The sequence below is a fragment of the Geospiza fortis genome, unplaced genomic scaffold (assembly GCF_000277835.1).
Source record: "Geospiza fortis unplaced genomic scaffold, GeoFor_1.0 scaffold130, whole genome shotgun sequence".
In the NCBI taxonomy this organism is placed as follows: domain Eukaryota; kingdom Metazoa; phylum Chordata; class Aves; order Passeriformes; family Thraupidae; genus Geospiza; species Geospiza fortis.
In genome coordinates, this window is record NW_005054300.1 from 12298668 (window position 1) to 12318964 (window position 20297).

The following is a 20297-nucleotide window of genomic DNA, read 5'->3' on the forward strand; positions in this document are numbered from 1 at the left end:
GCGGTGCTGCTGCGGTGTGGGCGCGGCTCTGCTGGCCGGGGCACGGCTCTGCCTGCCGGGAAACACCTCGGGATTGCCCACACCTGCAAAGCCTGGGCAGTGCTCGCTGCCGTGAAACGGCTGGAGGAAACAGACACGTTCGTGTCCAATAAAAGTTTGCTTGTAGTTCATGTGAGCTGAGTTAGCTGACGGGCTAGAGCCGAGACGTGGGGTGTTCAAACACCGTGCGCACCTCAGATGTGAATTAGACCGTCTCAGGATGAGGGAAAATTGAGTAAGATATTTTAGAAATTTGTAGTGTGATTTTCTGAATACTAGGCAATATGTAAAATTATTATAAGTCTCGTATTCCCTGAACTGTGTCAACTGTGCATTGGAATCTCTGATTTTCCTGTCACCAGTGCAGACTGATGGTAGTATTAACTCTGGTGTAATAGTATTGGTGTAATCTTAGTGACACCCAAGAAACGCTTTTCAAGCCCTCTGATATAAATAGGTATTTCCCTATGAATTCAGGATCATACTTACAGAGAGAATCTGAGGATAACTGTGGTGACCACCATTTCCATGACCAGTTGGTACCTCAGTGCCATGTGGATAAACAACAATAGTAATTACTCAGGCAGAAACATGAAGACATGAGGGTTAATACTTTTTCTTTTCTGCTCTTTTATTTTCAGTGTTCCCAGCATCTGAGAGATACAGCTTTTGCAACAATTCTTAGAGAAGTGCCACCACCTCTGTAAGTGCACAGGAAGTTCTTTCTATTTAATTGTTGAGCCCATTTTTACATGAGAGAAGTGAGTTAATGCATAGTGTTCTGTATCTAAAAGATGTATGCCAGAATTTGCAGCTTCCAATAATTCAGGTATCCTAGTAGTGGTGTACCAGATGCACAGAGTGTGCCTGAGGGACTGGGACTGTTGTTTGTTCTGCCTACAGCAAACAAAGCATAGAGTTTGTGAATATGCCTCTGCAGTAGTGTTCATGCTGCTGTTAATATGGCATTTCTAACACCACTAAAAATAAGTTTGTGCATTTGGGAGAATATTTGTTTACTTGTGTCTTCCAATCCCATTTCAGTCTCTTGCTTTGGGAATCTAACCAACCATAGTGGAAAAAAGAGCAAATGAGGAAGGCCTCAAGCCTTTCTTAGGGACCAAAGATAATTAAGAGGAACAGTTAGAGAGAGAGTAGATATAATGAAGCCCTGAATAAGTGCTAGCTTCAGGCCCGTGAAAGTATGGTTGTTTTTGTAATAGAATATGGAACTAATTGCATGTCTGAGCCAGCACTGTGGGGTTTGACTGAAGCACTCCTCAGTGTAATTGAATTTGTGTAGCATCTGTGAGCAGGGGGGGTCCTGTGCCACAGGGCCCATAGTGTGTCCTTAGGCAGGCCAGCAGAAAGTTGCTCGTTTGTTTGTCCCTCCTTCCAGGGACCACTTTGTTTTCCCCGCAGTGAACGACATACGATGGGATCGTTGCTTCAAGCAGGAACTTCTCCCAGTAAGAACACAAAGTCCAAGGAGTCCTTGTTTACCCTTTTGTGTAGAGGGATGTTTTGGAGCAGGAGTGCAGCATTGCTTAGTGGCCAGCTTTTTCACTGCCCTTTGTGTCCTCCTTGTATTTTCTTCTCCCTAGCTTTTCTTCTGCCTAGCTGCAAAGGCAGGAACCTGGAGTAAAACAATGATGTCTGAGCCTGGGAAGAGTTGAGACCTTTGTCAGCCTTCTGTAGTACAATTGTGCTGTCTCTATCTGAATTTCTAGAAAATATTTGTTCCCAGTAAGCCCTGTTACAAGAACCAAGAAGAATAACTATTTTGATTTGGCACCTGAAGAACTTACAACCATAAATTTATCTCATCTTATGCATTTATTTGTTCACTCTGGATTTTTGAAAGGCAAATGTTTGTTTTCATTCTGGCGTGAGCTATACCTAACTTCTTCTGCTCCAATTTCTTTAAAGGGTAGTTTGCAAATTTATTTGTATCAGTTCTCTTGGAAAGTATTTCAGATGATGTTTTGTTTAAATTAAAAACAGACTTTTAGAATTAAAACTCTTTGTACAAAACATTGTGTTTCTTTTATTGTTAATCAAAAGATCAAAATAAACACACGAAAAAGGTTTTCTGCAGGTTTTCTGAAAAATAGTTGGACAATATGCATTAAAAGTTTTGATGTAAATAATGTTTCTAAAAAGTATAATTGAAAATCAAAGTAGTAGTTTATATTTGAGAATTTGTTATTAAGCTGACTGAAGTTTAGGTTGCATTTTAAAAGCACTGCTTCAGGGTTGTTTATGTAGTTCTCTTCCCTTTAGTGCATGTCTTAATTAACACAAAATATATCTGAGCAAGTACTTGTATTCCTTAAAGCTTCATGTAGGTTGTACTGCAAGCAGAAGATGATCATCAGAGAGATAACACCTACTGTGTGCTAAATACTTAGAGAGCAAGAACATAAAGGCACTGCTAATTAATTACATTAGCTGAAGAGACTTTTACTAGTAGATATATGATTATAAATAATTTCATTAATAATGTTTCAAATTCCACATACTCTCAATTCACAAAACTTTTGGAGTTCCACCAAATCTGTGTAAACTTGCTTCTGTGACTGCCTGCAAGTTCTTCTTGGTTATCTGTGGCCCTGGTCAGGCACATCTGCAAGACAGAATAGGCAACTTGTCTAAATTAGTTTATAACCTGCAATTTGGCCATCAATAAGCGTGCGTATAAATGTCTCAATGTGCTCTGAGCAAGCAGGATGGCTTGAAAACTTGTGATACTGGATCAAGAGAGACTCACATGTGCTGCTAGCAGGCAGCAGTGGCCCCTGTAAATTGCCAGAGCCGTGTTAACAGCACTGCTGTGCCAAGGGGCAGTCCCTTGGAAGGAGGACGTTTTCCAGATGATCACATCTGTAGCAGCCTTCTGTGGAAGAGAACATGTACTTGCAGACAAGCCAGTTAGGGGGAAAAAAACCTCAGTGCAGTGAATGTTCAAGCCTTGTACCACAAAACTGTACTTCCCATGGAGGGAAGTACTCTGCTCCATAACAGAAATACCATAGGCTGTCTGGTGCCTGCCATCTTGTAATAAGAAAAATGAATACATTTTTTATATTCACAGCATGATTAAACAAAAAAAAGTCAAAATGGCAAAGCACATATTCTCTTAACAGCCTGACACTCTCCCAGATTTTATTTCAGAGAGAGTAAGTCTGATGCCAAAGCCATCTCTTCTAAATGATTTGTCAAACTGTTCCCTTTGATTAGGGAATACATTGCAGTCAAATGGAAACTTCTACACAACACAGAGAATCATGCTAACTGTGCTACTGCCTGTGGAATATTTATGCAATCAGCTATTACTTCAGGCAAAGTTTTAAAACATCTGAGACCATATTTCTGGATAATATGGTTGAGAATTTTTTAATGCTTTTTTTTTCTTTTTACAATAAAATGTGGCCACTATTTTTTAATGTGTTTTTTTTAGCATAGCTTGGATTCTTTATCATAGAATTTGTCTTCATGAGAGAAACATTTCAAAACTTGGAAGCTGTAAAATAGCATTACTAGAAATAAGAGTGTAAATAACTAAAAATGTGAAACCATTTTGTTTTGAATGAAAGATCTGAATGTCACAAAATTCTATGCAATCCATTTTTCAAGGCTGAGCTCCTCCCTATTAAATGGATTTTCAGCTGTTGTTCCATGGAATATAAGCTTAATATCCAGTATATCCTATATAAAGGAATTCTAACCTTTTCAAGAGGATGAGCTCAATAATTTGTTCTTTTTTATCCTAACTATGATCATGCTGCTTAAAAGCAGATGACTGACTTTTCGTTCTGTAGCTTCTACTATGTGGAAGAAAATCCACTGTAATTAAATCTAATAAAATCCTCTAATTCCCAGTATAAACAATTCTCTGACATAGACAATTCCTCTGAGTCTACATCACAGCCCAAGGAAAACAAAGAACAGGAGCTGGTTTTACTTCCTTTTAAATATTTGATCATTATGGACAAACTTCTGCCCTGATTAACAGTAGCTGAAAGCCTTCTTCAAAGTAATTATTTTTGAGACAGAATCTGCATTACTGGTTTTTCTCTCACTTGTAATGTTACTTTGCATGATGACTAAACTAACATGTAATTTAGGCTGTGTAAACAACAAGACAATAGTTGTCTGAATTGTTGTACAACATGTAGTGTTGTATTTCTCATTTTGTACTAGAAACAAAAGCACATAAATCCTGCTTGACAGGATTTGAGATTGAAAGTGCACTGCAAAAGAAGAGCTATGTGCCTTATTAAGCAAATGTACCAAAACTGAGGAAACAGCTTACAAGTATGAATCACAGGAATATTATTAATACTTTTCAGTGATGCAATACTAATTCCAAGGACATTGCAACATCTATCTCCATTTAGGGTTTGGGTTAATGGAGTGTGTTGACAAAACACCTTGTCCAGCAGTATATTGTGAACCAGACAGAGCTTTGGGTACATGCCCAGCCTTTTAGCTACCTGCAGGATCATGCTGCTTCCCTCGTACCTGGGAGCTTTGAGACTACACCACCAGAGAGCACTGTGCTATTTCTGCATGTCTTCCTTACCTGTCTCTGTGTGTTTAAGGACCTATTTTATTCAGTCTTTTTTCCTGTGATACAGTAAAAACTCAAGTGGTTGTTGTGATTCTACTGAAATTCCCAAACATTTTGCTGTTGTTGTCCTGTGTCCTGTGTGCACCCTGTGTGCAGCCCTTCCTTGACCTGACTAACCTCATCTGGGACCTTCACCCCACTTATGGCCCAGAAATCTCCTTTAAGCTCAAACTCAGTCCTGGGGTCCTTTGTGTGAGTGATGTTGTTCAGGTGCTGGCCTGCACTCTTGAGTCCTGGGTGGACCTGAGACCTGTGCTGTGATTGTCTGGGGCAAGCCCTTCTCAGAGCAGCCAGTCCTTTCTGCAACTTGACATTCCTTAACTGGCCCGTGACCTGAAATACCTGCTGCTGAAAATAGATTGTGACATATGGCTACCAGTCTAGTTTCTGCTATTCCTGATGTATTTACCATGAAAGCATAATGTATTCCACTTTAAGAAAATATATAATTCTGTATTGCAGTAGGATAAAATCTGTGTCAGAAAAGGGGAAGCAATAAATGGCTTATTTATTGGGAGAATATTTTGCTTAATGTCACCTTGTTTTCTCTGAAATTTCCTCTGACTTTCTTAATTTCTACCTTTGTCATTGTGGACTGGATTGTTGTATTAAAGTACTTTAGAACTGAAAAAGAAAGCCATCCTCCTTAATTACAATGCAATTGAAAAGACAGATTGATTTGAAATATTGGAAAACAGCAACCTTATCTCCAAACAGAGCTCAAACAGAGCTTTTTCATTTTTGTTGAAATGTTCTCCAGCTCAAAGTAGCACCTTAATATTTTTAAGTTTAGTCACAGAACTGAGTTATGGATACGTCTTAATAATATAATAGGATATATAATAAATGTTCTTTAGCCATTGCTAAAGACCATTTAGCAATGCTTATTATTAGCACAATTTTAAAGACATCTCACAGTAGCCCTGTCAGTAGCTTTACAGAGGCGTGTAATAAAGCCAACCACGTAACTATCCCAACAGAATAAAAATCAAATACATGGTTGCAGGAATTCCCAGACAAGGAGGAAAAGCTCCTAAATTAAAAGTACTTCAGTGGAAGCTGTCCCCATGAATAAGCTGTTCAGCCCTGCTTACAGGAGGAAATGTTGAGGCACCAGAACAGAATTCCAAGCCAGCCTCCAAGCAGGAATTCTTTAGTGGTTTTCCACAGTGCCTGCCTTTCTTCCTATTTGTGTGGCATTGCTGAAACTGCTGCAAGAAATGGAACAGACTTTCATGGTGTGTATTTGAATAAGTAATGCACTGTGGTAGGTGTCAAATTAGCTCTGTTGTTATTAAAGCATTTGTTTGCTTGCTCTGTCACTATGGGCAAGCCATCTCACTTGGGTGTGCCTCTGTTGCTTCCCAACCTATTAACTTTATGTTCGCTGTAAAAAAACAGAAGAGAAAAAAAAAAAGAACCAAAAAACTGCTTAAGCTGTCACTTAGTTTATACTCTGGACAACTGGGGGATCTTAGCTGACAGTGAAATACTTTAAGCTGTTTGTTTTGCTGACAGGCTGACTTGCTATTTCACTTCTGATGTTGTTCTAATTTCCTCTGAAAGTCATCATCCTTCCCCATCACTTTGGCAGTATTTTTCCAAGCCACCTGGATGTATATAAATCTTATGACCATCCCTGTTAGTCCTTGATCTTTCCTCCCAGGATAATAGTCTCATTGTGAGATTGTAGCTTTTGTTTCAATTTGCTAATCACCAAATTCTTTCAGCAGCACTTTTTAAGTAGAAAACACAAAAGCTGTTTTTCATCTTGGTGTTTTATTTTTTGTTAACACATGACAAAACTGGTTTATTATCAATCAGACAGGCAGCATGCAGCATTGCTAAACAGAAAAACACTTCCTTAGTCTTGGCCTCTTATGTACTGGTGAATAAAAAGCTCCTTTTCCTCAAACTGTGTCTGATTTAGATTAACAGTACAGTGAAGAGAAGTTTAGAACCTGCTTGTGACTTGTCTTGGCTACAGGCAAAAGAAAGAGCTGACAGAGCTAGAGTTGCACTTTTCCTCATTACTATCAACTTGCATATAGAAAGGGCTGAGAAAAAAAGGGAAGGTCTTGGCAGTGGGGATTTACAACTCTTCTGTTTCACCACTCATTGGCACATTGACCGCAGTCTGGTACTCTGAGAAGTCTCCTGAAGGCATCCAAGGTATTGGGGTTCTGTTGAAGGAGGGTCTTTTGCTGAAATTTTGATTATATATCATGAGAGATTCTGGGAGCAAAGGGCAGATATCAAACTGAGGCACTTTGAAGGTCATTCGTTTGGCTGCTTTTTCAAAACCCCCATAAGGCATGGCAGTCCTGGCATAGGGGAATACATGGAGTTAGCAAACAGAGCACAGGTAAACAACAGGATTTATAAAATAAATCATCAAAGTTATCAAGATTCTAAATTGTGCTACTCTTGCAGTTGGCCAACAAATCCTTAATGAGAACATAGATATATCCATTGCCCATGTACTAAAAATTATGTAAACACACACATATGCTGCTGTGCACTTCCTTCACCCTTGTTGCATCAACCTCCATCAAACCATGCACCTTTCACACCTGTTAGTTTTCTGTACATGTAGCAGGCAGAGGCTGCATTGTTGCAGAAATGAGTGGGATGTGGGTTTGTTCTTGGTACTGATGACCTGAGGCTATGGAGGTGGGTGGCAAAATTGTATAGAGAGGTTAACAAAAAATTGTTGCTGTCCTAGAAATATTTGTAAAACTTTCAATGATTATCATAAACAGCAGAAACATCCTGATTTGTATATGAAGTGCTGTGAAGTATATGGCTGCTGATCATAAGTATTTTTCATGACCTCTTGAACTTCAAAGGGTTGCAGTGAAAAACAGTGGCAAGCTACATCTCCTGGTCAAATGGGGAGAGAAGAAGAGGCAAATAGGATTAAAGTCCTCTTATCCAACTGCATTGGTTTTCTGTGCATAATCTGAATTAAAATCTCTAGCTCTTAATGTATTTTGTCTTTGTTGTCTTCCAAACTTGCATCCAGTGGAGACTGTGCTAAGCAAAATGAAGTGCAGCTAAAACTTATTTACAGTGCACAGGACAAGAGGGCTATGATCAGCACAACTGTGTTTTCTCTTGCTAAATAAACTGCACTGAGTATCTAAGAGGACTTACCGGTTAAAAGACTTGTAGTGGGGGAAATCAGCTTTGGGGCTGTATGACAGTAAGTCTGTGGAAAACTGGCTTTTGTCCTCAGGGCTGATACCCATCGCTCGTTCCCAAGGGGAGATATAAGTTTTAAATATAGTAACTTTTTTGCCTCCTGACTTCCCATCTGTAAACAGAGGAAGGTAAAGCAGTCTAGTTAGATGGCACTCAACTGCATTGTGCTACTATCTCCTGCTACTGAAGTTGAAGCACCAGCTGTGTTTCCATATTCTGTAACTCCTACATCAATACAAGCTTTTATGGTTAGATTTCTGTTTTGAAAAGACAATCATACACCACTTCTGTTCTTATCCACAAAAGTAGATAGTACCATAGTCTAAGAGCCACTCAACCAGGAATTTGCATTAAAGCATGTATTTGGAATTTTTCATTCTTCTTTTTGTTTGCTCATATAGAAAGAGCCAAAGTCCTCACCTCATCATCTCTTCCACTAATAGGAGGGAAGCTTTATACGAGGAAAGAGGCAAATAATTTCTTCATTTACTTTTCTTTGTTTTCTGTCAGATCATAGCAGACGTGACTTGGCATTTTCTTTGTGATTACATGAACAGATATTCATATTTTTCCCCTTCTGAACTGGGATGTTAGAGACAAGTCTGTCTCAATCACCTAAGGATGGCTAAAAGCAGTTTGCAAATATTATGTGATATCTGACTTGAAGTTAAAATCCTATCAGTGACTAGAGCTGCACTTTGTTGTAAAGTCAGACACTTGATTGCTTGCAATTTTAGATTAGCTTCTAGCTGCTCCATTAAGCAAATGAGTTTAGACAAGGGATTTCATTCTGCATTTCCCTTCCCTTCCCTTCCCTTCCCTTCCCTTCCCTTCCCTTCCCTTCCCTTCCCTTCCCTTCTCTAGCTGTGTATAATACCACCTTGCTAGTAAGAACGTAAGTTTTGTATTGATATGTAGCACACTTATAATATTTTCATCCTTCATAAACCTTAAAACCCCTGAGCAATGATATCTGCTTAGCTTTATTAGGGCAGATGAGAATAACAGATTAATGGAGAGAGACATTCTGGTGCTTTCTTGGTGCTACATTTTGTGTAGAAAACAAATCCTTATGAAATAAGTGGCAAAGAATGGACACCGTTATCTGAATCTTTCTTCTTTATCACACCTCCTTTGTCTATCTTGCTTATTGCAAACCATGCCAAGTCTGGGGGTTCCCTGCTTTCAAAGAATTGCAGACATATACAAGAATCTCTTTTTTAATTTAAAAAAAAACCAAAAGAACAACTACTCCTCTCTTTTTTTGTGAAGTATTTAAACTAAGCAGTTTACCAGGAAATTGATTGCTAGAGTTGAAACAAAAGCAGCTGGGATCTGTCTCTGTAGTGAAAGCTATAGGATGATATTAATCCTCCTTCCCCCTGCACACACGATAACAATGAAGAAAAATCTCCTGTAAGAAAACTATAAGAGTCTATACAGATTGCTTTTTCACAGGAAATGTAAAAGCTGATTTTGATATAAAATGCACATTATTCCAGAATGTAAATGAAAATACTTGGATTTTACAAGTCATTCATTTGGTTACTCAAGGCAGTTATTCCTGGTTCCCAAGCAAATTTGATTTTTTTTTTTTTGCTTTTGTTTTTTTTTTTTTTTAATCTATAGGGACTGTTAAAGTGATGATTTCATCTGCTGATTCTTATACTAGGTATTTGTTTTTAGAGATTTCTGGCTAAACTAAACAGAGGATAAAATCAGGCAAAGACTAAATTGAATTAAAACTATTTTGACTCATAAAGATACTGCCTCAGTGGCCCAGTGGTGGTTACCAGATAACTTTTAGAAATATTGCTGCTTTTTTCTGAAGATTATCCAAAAAGTGTTCTTTTTTCAGGTAGAACCTTTGATTTGAAATCAGGGCTCAGATATCCAAGTCTGATGCTCAGATGTACTGATGTAAAGAGTTAGTACCAGTCTCTCCAGTAGTGGTCAGTGTGAAAGCCTGGAAAGGAAGGAGTGCCACAATGGCATGGCAGAACTGTACTGGCCTACTGCTCTACCAGCCTTAGAAGTTCAGCAGAAAAGTTTCTTGTAATTTCTGTGGTCCAGCCAAGCAAGGTATTTCTGCCTCCTGCACGTGGTTGAGCAACATAGAAGAATACAAACAAAACCATCAAACTAAAAGCAGTCCAACTCTTCTAGGCTTTACACTGGAGCTTTGTTTGGAAGAATCCAGGAGTTAGATTAATTTGTTTTTCCTTAAGAGTAGGCTTGGCATGTGGTCTGATAGCTTTAGTTTCTTATTGTTGCAGACAGATACTTGCCTTTGTCAGTACCATTGCCTCCTTCTCCAGCACTTCCAGACGATTTCCCTGCATGCTCCCCTTCACCATCTCTGGCGCCTCCTCTGCTCGCAGGCCTGGGAGGGGCCCCGGGCTGCTGCTGCGTGCTGGAGCCGTGCTGCCCAGCTGCCGATCCTCCCACCATCCGCCCGTGGGCATAGCCATGAGCATCTTCCCCATAGCTCCCTCCTGGTGGGATGAACTTCTGGAAGTGATCCTAGGGGAGGAGAAAAGACTGTGCTTGACTCTCTGCTACAGGACATGGTGTATTCGTGTTTGTAGGTCCCAGAATGTGAACTCCTGAGTCTCTGTGATCTGACCAGTTCTGTGTCTCTGTTACAGAGCCACTGGCAGAACTTCATATGAGTTATTCCCTTTATTCGGTATAGCAGCAGCCATGGAACAGCAGAAGTGGCGATGGAAGCACGCTCGCCTCATAGTCATTTTATGTGATCAGGGTGGTGTTGTCCCCAGCAATGATGACTATGAAGTAGAGGAAGAGGTGAAAGGAAATTTAGCTTTTGCCAGAGCAGGTAGAAGTCCAAACAGAGATAAAATTGGCTAACCTGTGGGAAAGCAAGCTGGGCAAGAAAGTGTTTGCATGTCAAAGTTAACATAACCCCAGCTCAATTACAGTGTGGAAATTAAGTGTTACCGGCCACCAGAACAGCACGGTATCTGTGACGACACAAAAGTCAGGAAGATATCTGCCTTTTTGCCTGTTTTCTGTATATATATAATACCATTGAAGGTCTATATGAAGGTCTGCTTGGGGAGGAGTATTTACATGTTGAGAAAAACTGAAGAAATAGCAGCCTGGGAAAGCAGAAAATACTTCCTGGGGACCACAAGAGGGAAATGACAAAAAGGAAGAATTTTGTTTGTAGCAGTATGTGAATTAGCAAACCAAATCTAACCAGCAACAGGGTAAGAAAGAAAGAAAGTTGTATCCGTCAATAAAATTAAGTTGGTCTTATTTTGCAGACCATTCACTCTTCCTTGGTCAGGCTAGAAGGCACGATCTCTGCAGTATGTAGTAAAAGAGCAAACAATCCATGCAGGATTTATTGACCTTGTGGTGTACATTTTGGCACAATATCCTGTCTTTGCACACAGAAACTTTCATAAATGCTTGTGTGGAATAGAAACTGATATAGTGTGTTTAGAAAAATGTTTCACATATTGGTCATAAGTGACATCAAAACTAGACTCCTATCAGACTTTAAAAGTATCTCTTGTGTAGTGCAGCCCACACAGCTACAAGTAACCTGGGTTATATATCATGTACAATCTTTCCTTTTGGACTAGGAGATTGGCTATTAGATGCACAAAGATGTAACAAATACACATTAATGACACTGAATGAATCTGTGGTTCCTCATACTGCTATTCTACATGTATAAATTAATCTCAGGGAGCCTCAGAGATGGCTCTCAAAGGGTTTAGTTTTTCTCAGGGCTCTTACACCTAGCACAGTTTAGCAAAAAGAAGCTTTTCAGGCTGTAAACAGGCTTCCAAGGCCAGCTGTTCAGTCAGCTAAAAATAGTTGAGAAGTGAAAACCCCACAAGGCTCAAGGCAGAATTAGCTAACCCTCTGCTCCCTGTGTCTCCCACAACAGTGTCCAGGGTTTCACAGCAGGTCACCAGGCTGCAACCCAGGCAGGCAGCCAGCTGCAGGCTGAAGTGGCAGAGCTGGTTCCCCCAGGGCCTTTAGGGACTGTCTGTCCTTCTCCTAGCTGCAGGGAATTCCCTTTTTAGGAACACAGGAGATAATGTTCCCGTGAATGTCAGGAAGCACTGAGAGGGGAGAGGATTGTGAGCATTAAGCTGTACACAGGAGCTAACTGGGCACTCTGCTCAATTATGCGTGGCACCTATGTAGCTGTAAAAAGGCAAACTGAAAAAGGGTATTTTGAGGGTTAGGGGTCAGAATGAGGTTATTTTCAAAATGTTAATATATATGCAAGGGTAATGCTTCTACTGATTTGCTCACTATTTTCAAAACAGAATTTGCATCTGTTTTCCTTCAAGTTTCACCCATGCTGTGTGCCCTTTCTGAGAATTACGTGCTCATTTCTCCTTTCCTGTGGTTACTTACATGCTTCTCCTGCAAGAGAAAAAAAAGTCCCAAAGCATCAGCATAACATGAGCTGCAGTAAAACGGACTGTTCTGTTTCTGCTCACAGCAGTATTTGATGTGACTAGGGAGGGGCATCGTTGTCATCTGGTGTTATTTTAAATTGCAGTATTATCACTAAGTAGGAATGAAGTTTCTCTGGAACAGAAGGTCTGTATCAGGAAAGCCACTCCTAAATCTTATTTAGCTGCAAATTAAATTAGTTTGATTTGCCTTAAGCTAGTTTATTATTCTTCATGGGCCTGCTGAGAAAACATCTGATCTGCTAAAAGCAGGCAACTCCATTCAGATAGGAAAGACATGTTTTCCATGCAACACCCCAGTTTACTCACCTGCTAGAACAAAAATATAATTTTCTTTAGTTTTGGTCACAATTGTTTGTCTTAGCTCAAATTAACATGAAGCAAAGAGAAAATTATCTTTTTGAAAGATTTTCCAAGACAGTGGAGCTCAGGAAAAACAGCCTCAAGCAGGAGTCTCAACATAGTCAAAGCTGCATAGGTACAGCTTTGTCTCCGGTACTTAGAGCACACCTCTGGTCAGAGTTTTAGAGTGGAGTTTTAGAGTTTTGGAGCTCACACTTGAGGAGAATGCATGTCTTGGGCCACTGCTAACAGCATGTGGAACATTTACATATATGCATATTCACATCATAAAACCAGCCTCTCCGTTAGTATTGATTGACTGTGTTGAATGGAGTTCCAGGAGAGAAGTCCAGGAATGTCAATTGAGATGGCTGACAACCTCCTGTTGGGTCTGGGGACAGATCACACGGCTCCTCCTGTCTGTGCATTGGTGGAGGTAGTGGATATTATCAGTCCCAGGGCATCCTTAAATCCACTCTAATAAGAGAGCACTTGTTGCAAGTTCATGTGATGGGTCCCCTGGGTTGGCTAAACAAATTGGGCTCATGTCTTTCAAGTCCTTAGTGCTAGCAAGCACCTGCACTTTCAGGCTGAGTGCTTAGGTGGACAAATTCTGAATTCTCTAGAGCATGTGCCTAATAAAAACTAGATAATGAAAGATGATCCAACTAATGGAGCTGAGATCTCTGTGTATCTCAAGGCCCTGACGTCACTGCAGGCAGTCCCCAGGAGAGACACTGTGTGCTCCTCTTCAGCTCCTTGCTGTGCCCTAAAGAAAATGATTGAGGCCACCAAATGTGTTTCTATTTCCACCTCCCTGCAAAAGAGCTCCCCAAATGTTTGATGCCTATGTAGTTACTAACACTTCTGAAGTTACTGGACTGCATCGTCTCTGTGGCAGCCACTCAAATGCTCCTTAATGGTGAGATGGGAGATTTAAAATTCAGACACTTGGAGAGTCTCATAGACTGCCTGCTGTTTTTATCAAAGCGTGGGCCTCAGTCCTTCATTTGGAATTGCATAGCCTTAAACCTATGACTCATTTTTAAAAAAAGGGTGAAAATAAGAAGCTGTAGAAGCATCTTAGATTTTTTTTTTAAAACTTGCTACCCTGAGAGGCACAGTGGATTGAGCTCCTGCTTTCTATTTCCAGGTCCATTTCTGACTTACTGTGTAATCTTAGACAAAATATTTTTTGCTTCTGTGCCTGAATTTACCCATCTAAATAACAGGAATTTTTATTTAATGCTACCCAAAATTAGATATATCTCATTTGTATATTTTATATCATTTTTGTCACATTTACTTTGTGGATGAAAAAAATTATGTTTCAGAATTTTGGTCCAGAGTTTTCTCACAGTGCTGCAACAAATTGGAGCACTGTGGAAAATAAAAGGCTCTTTTTTTCTGTTACTCTGTTTTTTCCACTCCAGTCACTTCTTGAATAAGAATGCATCAGACTCCATGTTCACTCTTCCACAGCTTCGGGTATAGTGGGACCTCTAGGTCTTCTGCACCAATCCAGCTTCAGTGCAGCAAGACTCATTTTGTTAAAGAAGTTACAATCTCACCTGGCTTGGTCCACTTAGGTCATAACCTGAGAATTGTATCTTAGCCTGCAATTATCCTGTAATGCTTGTTCAAGAGATTTAACATTCTATGCAGAACAGAACTCCTAGAAAAAATATTTTCCTAATATTTCCCGTTTAACCTTACCCCTGCTGATCTTGACTGACATTCATCCAAGTACATTAAGGGGGATACAGAGCCAGCACTGCATGCTGTGTAATAAACCAAGCAGCTGCATGATGACATTTCTCCATTGTTGTTTTCCTTCAGACACTGTGTCATGCCTGGCTATTCATACAGATCTTTTGCCTTTCCCTGCTCAAGAGCACCCAGCTCTCCCAGACCATGGCTCAGTTGCTGTGATTGCTCAGCTTTCCTTAATGGTCTGACTGCAGCAAAGCTGCTCACTCGTGGGGCCTGCGGTGATGAGAACAGCTACCCGCAAAGGCAGTGGGTGCAAGCAGCGAGCTCCTGGAGCAGTCAGAAAACAGTAACAATTATGTTTTGTTCTTGCTAAACTGACCCCAAGCAAGGGCTGTAGGCAGACCAAAGTCTTCCTGCACTGACCAATGCAGTTTTGCTGTCTGTTGTCTCTCTATCGATGTGGAGAGAAGGCCTGTAAGTGAATTATGGAGGATTTTAAGCAGAATGCCAGCTGGTTTGGAGACCGTGCCATGGTTCTCCTACAGCAAAGCAGCAAAGAAAATCCTAGCTTTTTAGAGGATTTTCTAACCCCCAACTACATTTCCGCATGGCATAGGATCTTTACAGACATGCTGAAAGATCTTGGGAGCAGTTGTGTTCTTACAAAAGAGAGAGATCCACTACAGAAGGGGTATGGAGTGAAAGTCAGGCACAGATTAATAAATGAAGTAGGAAAAAGCTGCTAACAAAAGAGAAGCAATTGTCATCAGCATTTGTAATGTTAGTCATGAAGTGACTGTGCATGTCCAGTCTTGAGTCAGTTTGTCACAACTTTTTTGTTTTGGATTGTTTTGATTGGACATTCTTTAGTGACACCCTCGAATTTTTGACACTTTGGACTCTAGCCTTATTATTCCATCAATTTGTTATTTTCTCACTTCTCACTGCGGCAGATTCTCACATATTAACTTGGCGCTCATATGTTTTAGGAACTCTGAGATTGCTGAGTATTTATGAAAACAGCATGCATTTCTCTAGGATATTTATCTGTGGAGTCCAAAGTTCAATATAGCCTTCATTCTCACATTCTTTCTAGGAGATAATTCACTGAAGAAATGAACTACCTAAAGCACAAAGAGGTGAAGAAACCAACATCACAGGATATGCTCATTATATCTCTGGTCTGTCATCCCTCGTCTGTAATCTTACTGTTTAATTTTAACTTTTTTTGTTAGGCATCTTTCCACACTCTGATTTTTAAGTTGGCATTTCTAGAAGTGAACTGCAGATATTTTCTTATTGCTGCTTTTGAAAATATCAGAATGCTAAAAGATAGTGTGTTTTTGTTTGGCAAAATATTTTTCTTCAGTTTAACTTTTATTGTTTTCCTTGAGTTTCCTCAGACTGGAAAATAGATGCCATAAAGGGATAAAATGTCACCAAACCAACTTTAAAGAACATAAGAAGATGAGGTGGTATATCAAAATGCATATGAACCTTAAACATTTTCTATTTGTTTTACTGAATTCTGATAATCGTGTGAATAGAGAGTTTCATTTGTAGAAGTTTAGGTGTCTTCAAAAGACTTTACACCTGCAACTAGCTGTAGAAAGGAGTTTAAATAACAGTACCAATGCAAAGGAAAGGGAAAAGAAAATGAATGTCTATATTTATATACCATATCTGAAAGGAAAATGTTTTAGAGGAAAACAAACTGGGCTTCTAGCAAATTAACTGAAAATATTTCAGAGTCAGGTTAGAGGTTTCACTTGTGGAACTTGCAGATACTAGCAGAGGACTCTGTCCAGCAGAAAGCATAAAAGTATCCTAGACTAAAAATAGCACTGGTCTGCTGGAGCTGGATGGCTCACTGCCATCATGCAAAGAAGAAATGGAATGGGTACAAAACCAATTAGGCCTGCCCTGAGTTCTGAACACTTGCCAAACATGCAGCCTTCCTTCATCACTCAGTACTGAATTTTGTCATGCTTCTGTATGTGTGATACCAAATATTTGCCAGAGGAGACTAATGCTGCTGCCAAAAAGAAATAAAACTTGTGTATTTATGTAATTTTGTTTTCTTCTTTCACTGCTTTGCTAGTAGACTCCCCCTACCCCCTGCCCACCCACATTAAAACAGAAGAGAGCTTGGGCACACTCCATTCCTGTTTTCCCTGAGTGTATGGAGTAGCATTTTAGTCTTAATCTTCAACTTACCACAGAATTGTCAGTGAAGGCATCAGGGTTATTCTCATAAATGAACTTCTCCACTCTTAGCTGGCGTAATTTGAACATCTTGGATCCTTTGTTGGTGAGGAGAGAAAGCTCTTCTAGCATCACATCTCTGGGGATGCTGATCTTCTTCCCCAGGTTCAGCTTGGACACCTCTTGTGGCATAGCTACAAAACATACAGTGGGGCACTTTAGGAAGCACTCTGGTCTATGTCTTTTGTCTGTTTCTTCCTATCATCAGTAGTGACTTCAAGCACCCAAATTATCTTCTAAATTAAGATTTTAGGACATTATCTGTGCACCTAGTTTTTACATTGAAGACACTCTGGGTATAGATCTTTGGTATTTACTCTGGACTGCAATCAAGGCAAATCTGCAGAGAGAAGTTGCATAGGGGTGGAGCTAGATGGGTGTCTGCCACATCTGAAGCATCTCAGTCAGTGCAGCAGGATTTCTTGGCACTGCTTCAAATGAGTACTTTTCCAAACCTCTAAAACCTTCCTCATGCTGTCAAAAGTAAAGAAAAGATAAGGACATGATGCTTATTTAAAAGTTACCCTACCCAATACACACATATTCTGTAGAAAGAAAAATGTTCCAGGTTATATTCTTCCTGCTCTATTAACTGCTCTAAGAGATGTTGTCTTCTTCAGCTAATGAGTGCTGGAATCAAAGAAACTCTCTCACACAGAGAGAAAACAAGTATGAAACAAATGTTGTAAGAGAGAGAGAACGGCATAGAATAAATCTAGGCACTGCAATATTGACCCCTGTAAAAGATCATGTTTTCTGTCCATTTACACTGATCTGCATCCAAATTAATGCTGCAAGAGAATACAAGTTTGCAGAGTGCAATCTCGGTTGACGTTTGGCTGAGTGTGTGCAATGCTTTTCAGCTGTAAGGTAGAAAATGTGACATGGTTGAAGGCTGGGATCAGTAAAATTTGTGGCTCTGCTTCCTGGTATGTTCAATGCATGTCTTGCTTTGGGAGTTCAGTTAGGCAAGGTGTGAGATTTTAAAGGCCGAAATTCAGATTAAAGTCCAAACAATTTTTATATGTGCAGTTTTGCATATCTTACCTTCATGTGTCAGCTTCCCAATGAGTTTAGTGGACTTTTTCCTTTTAAGAGGAGCAGGAGTCCCTGCAAGGGGCATTCCCACAAAGGGTTCTCTGCTTTGCTCTAAACACACAAGGAAATGGAGAATGAAACACTGGAAATGTATTTCTTGCCTCTCTTTTAGTTGTCATCTACAGGTAAAAGATATACAGCCTTCCTTCCCCACACTGTTTTTTTTCTATCCCTTCCCCATGATGCAGCTAGTGGAAGGTATCATCCCATACAGGATATCATCAGCAGGCCATTCTGGAGTTCTCTGGAGACTCAGCATTCTGACAAAATATGGTAGCAGAACCCAGCAGAAGCATTGCAAAGGTGCCCTATAGCACTCATCCAAAAGAGGCAATTTAATTGCAACAAGGCAGTCTCTCAGAATCCACATGTGCTGTAAGGATACTCTGTTATTATCTTGTGCCGCAGTAACAGGATGTCACTTGGAAAATTTGCTGTATGATGCAATGTTATAACAACATGCAGTTATCGTTAGATGGCAATATATATTTTTGGATAAAGGTTTCTGGTCTGTCCACGAGTTATTTGGAACACTTTGCATCATGTGCAGTTCTGGTTTGGATATTTCAACAGTCCTTTTAGAATTAGAATAGGTACTCAGAAAGTCACCAGACTGCAAGTCTGGAAGGGAAAAAAAAAGAAACAAAACAAAATTCCAAGTAGTTCTGTCTTTTATGACTGCTACTGTTTTGTTACAGAAGGGCTAGAGGAGGAAGGCGCAGGAAAACCTGTTAAAATTGTTCACCCAATTTGTTTGAAGTCACTTGCATCTGTATCTTATGTATTGATCTTATCCAATACCATTTTGAAGGGGGAAAGAGAAGAGGGAGATTTCTTCTGGTACAGTGTTCCCCATCTCTGTCCCCAGATAGGATGAGAGATCTGAACTGCAAAATCAGGAAAAATCAGGAGCAATCTCAGCAATTGCATTTCAGGCAGCTTTTGAGAGTCCTTCTTAGGGGTTATTACACATAATGTAAGTAGAGCAAATGTCTTGCCTACACTTCAGCATTGTCCATGCCCAAACAACAGCATACAGGGGACAGATCCCCACCTAATATAATGCAATGCAATACAAAGAAAAATGGGCAAAGACCCATTGGCTTCAGCTGCAGCAATAACTACAATCTCTGTCCTTGTGATTCTTTGTACTTTACTTGCTTAAGATTTCAGAACTGAAAAACTTTGAACTGTGAGTTATATTTTAAAACTAGCAAGCAAAGAGCTGTAACTGGAAGTTTGTATACTACTCTTCTGGTCACAACTTTTATCTCCTGTGTATTCTGAAGTATCATTCCACCGTTACTTCTTTTGCAACATAATTTTATATGATGGAATTTTGATAACTGTTAAAAGAAGCCCAGCCACAGCAAAACAGTGCCAATCACATTGGCAGATACTCCCTTGGATTAGTTTTTCTTTCAGATTCGCAAGTTTTTCCTTTTACTGAGATGCTGCCTGTGTAGTTCACATCATCTATGAGCCCATCCTGGGGTATTCCCAAAGCGAGTGTGAGCAGGTGCAGCCATGACGCACACGCTGCACATTCTCTTTAAGCAGCCAGACATCTGCTTGGCTGTATAAAAGAAGCAGGCCCTGCTTGACAGGAAAAGGGCAATGCTGCCAGGAAATAGCAGAGGTGAGAGGTTATGGCCCATCTGATGGGTCCTAAAACTCACAAAACAGAGAAATCATCCATATGCCGCAAGCATGGATTTCCTGGGGCAAGGCAGAAAGGGACAGCCGCAGTGGAAAGCTGTGCTCCTCACACTAATTCTCAAGCAGCAGCGAGGACAAGTCTATTCTGTTCTGCTGTCCTTCTTTACTAATCCAGCAGGACTGACAATTGAAAAACCCACTTCATGCAACTGGTCTAGCAGAAGGAAAGAGACAGCAGTCTCTCACTATGGACAGGGTCCAGAGTTACACAGTACTGCTGCTCTCTCAGCCCTCCCAGAAGCTGCTGGAGCCTTAAACCCCATTCTCCTCTCTATATCATACGTAAAGCCAGGGATTTTCTCCCTCAGCTCTGTATTCTTGTTCAATTCCTGTGTCTTTTTGTGCATTGATCTTTGCAGCAGTCATTGGTGCTGCAAGCCAAACCAGTCTTTACTTCTCCAGCACCTGCACTATTTTGCTGCCCAGTCAACTCACCTCAGGCTTGCAGGGCCAGGCTCAGACCAGCTCACACACCTGCCCCAGAGCTCAGCACTGGCTGCTTCCTCCCAGCCTGTCTCTGGGTGCTGCCTGGGGAGGCTTGTCCAGCAGCCCCCTCTCCCAGGGTGCCTGGGTGCGGGGAAGCTCTGCCCAGCACAAAGTGCTGATGCAAAGTGCAGTGAATTTGACTCCTGAAGGCTGCTCGCACAGGCATCCTGCAGTTATTAATAACCAAAGGCCCAGAGGGCAAAGTCTCAGATAGCACTGCTGCCATCCCTGAGGAGAGGAAAAGAAAAGGTTGCACCTCAGGTCTCCTGCAGTCACCGTCTCAACGTCCAGGAAGACCAGGCACTCCCTCCATAGGCGGCTCACTTCTTCCT

General features: G+C 40.5%; 1 protein-coding gene across 2 annotated transcripts; it reads right to left on the reverse strand.

Moving 5' to 3' along the window:
- Window positions 1-6560: 6560 nt before the first annotated feature.
- Window positions 6561-20078, reverse strand: MYOZ1 (myozenin 1). Of its 2 annotated transcripts, none has more exons than XM_005417228.2 (5): window positions 19915-20078; window positions 16615-16796; window positions 10165-10399; window positions 7829-7988; window positions 6561-6996 (listed from the first exon to the last, which is right to left on the reverse strand). In XM_005417228.2, the coding sequence occupies exons 2-5, from the start codon at window positions 16792-16794 to the stop codon at window positions 6765-6767; spliced, it is 807 nt and encodes a 268-aa protein (XP_005417285.1). In that variant the 5' UTR covers window positions 16795-16796; window positions 19915-20078; the 3' UTR covers window positions 6561-6764. The 2 variants fall into 2 exon arrangements, with proteins under 2 accessions (XP_005417285.1, XP_005417284.1); XM_005417227.2 differs by lacking the exon at window positions 19915-20078 and adding an exon at window positions 17710-17806.
- Window positions 20079-20297: the final 219 nt, after the last annotated feature.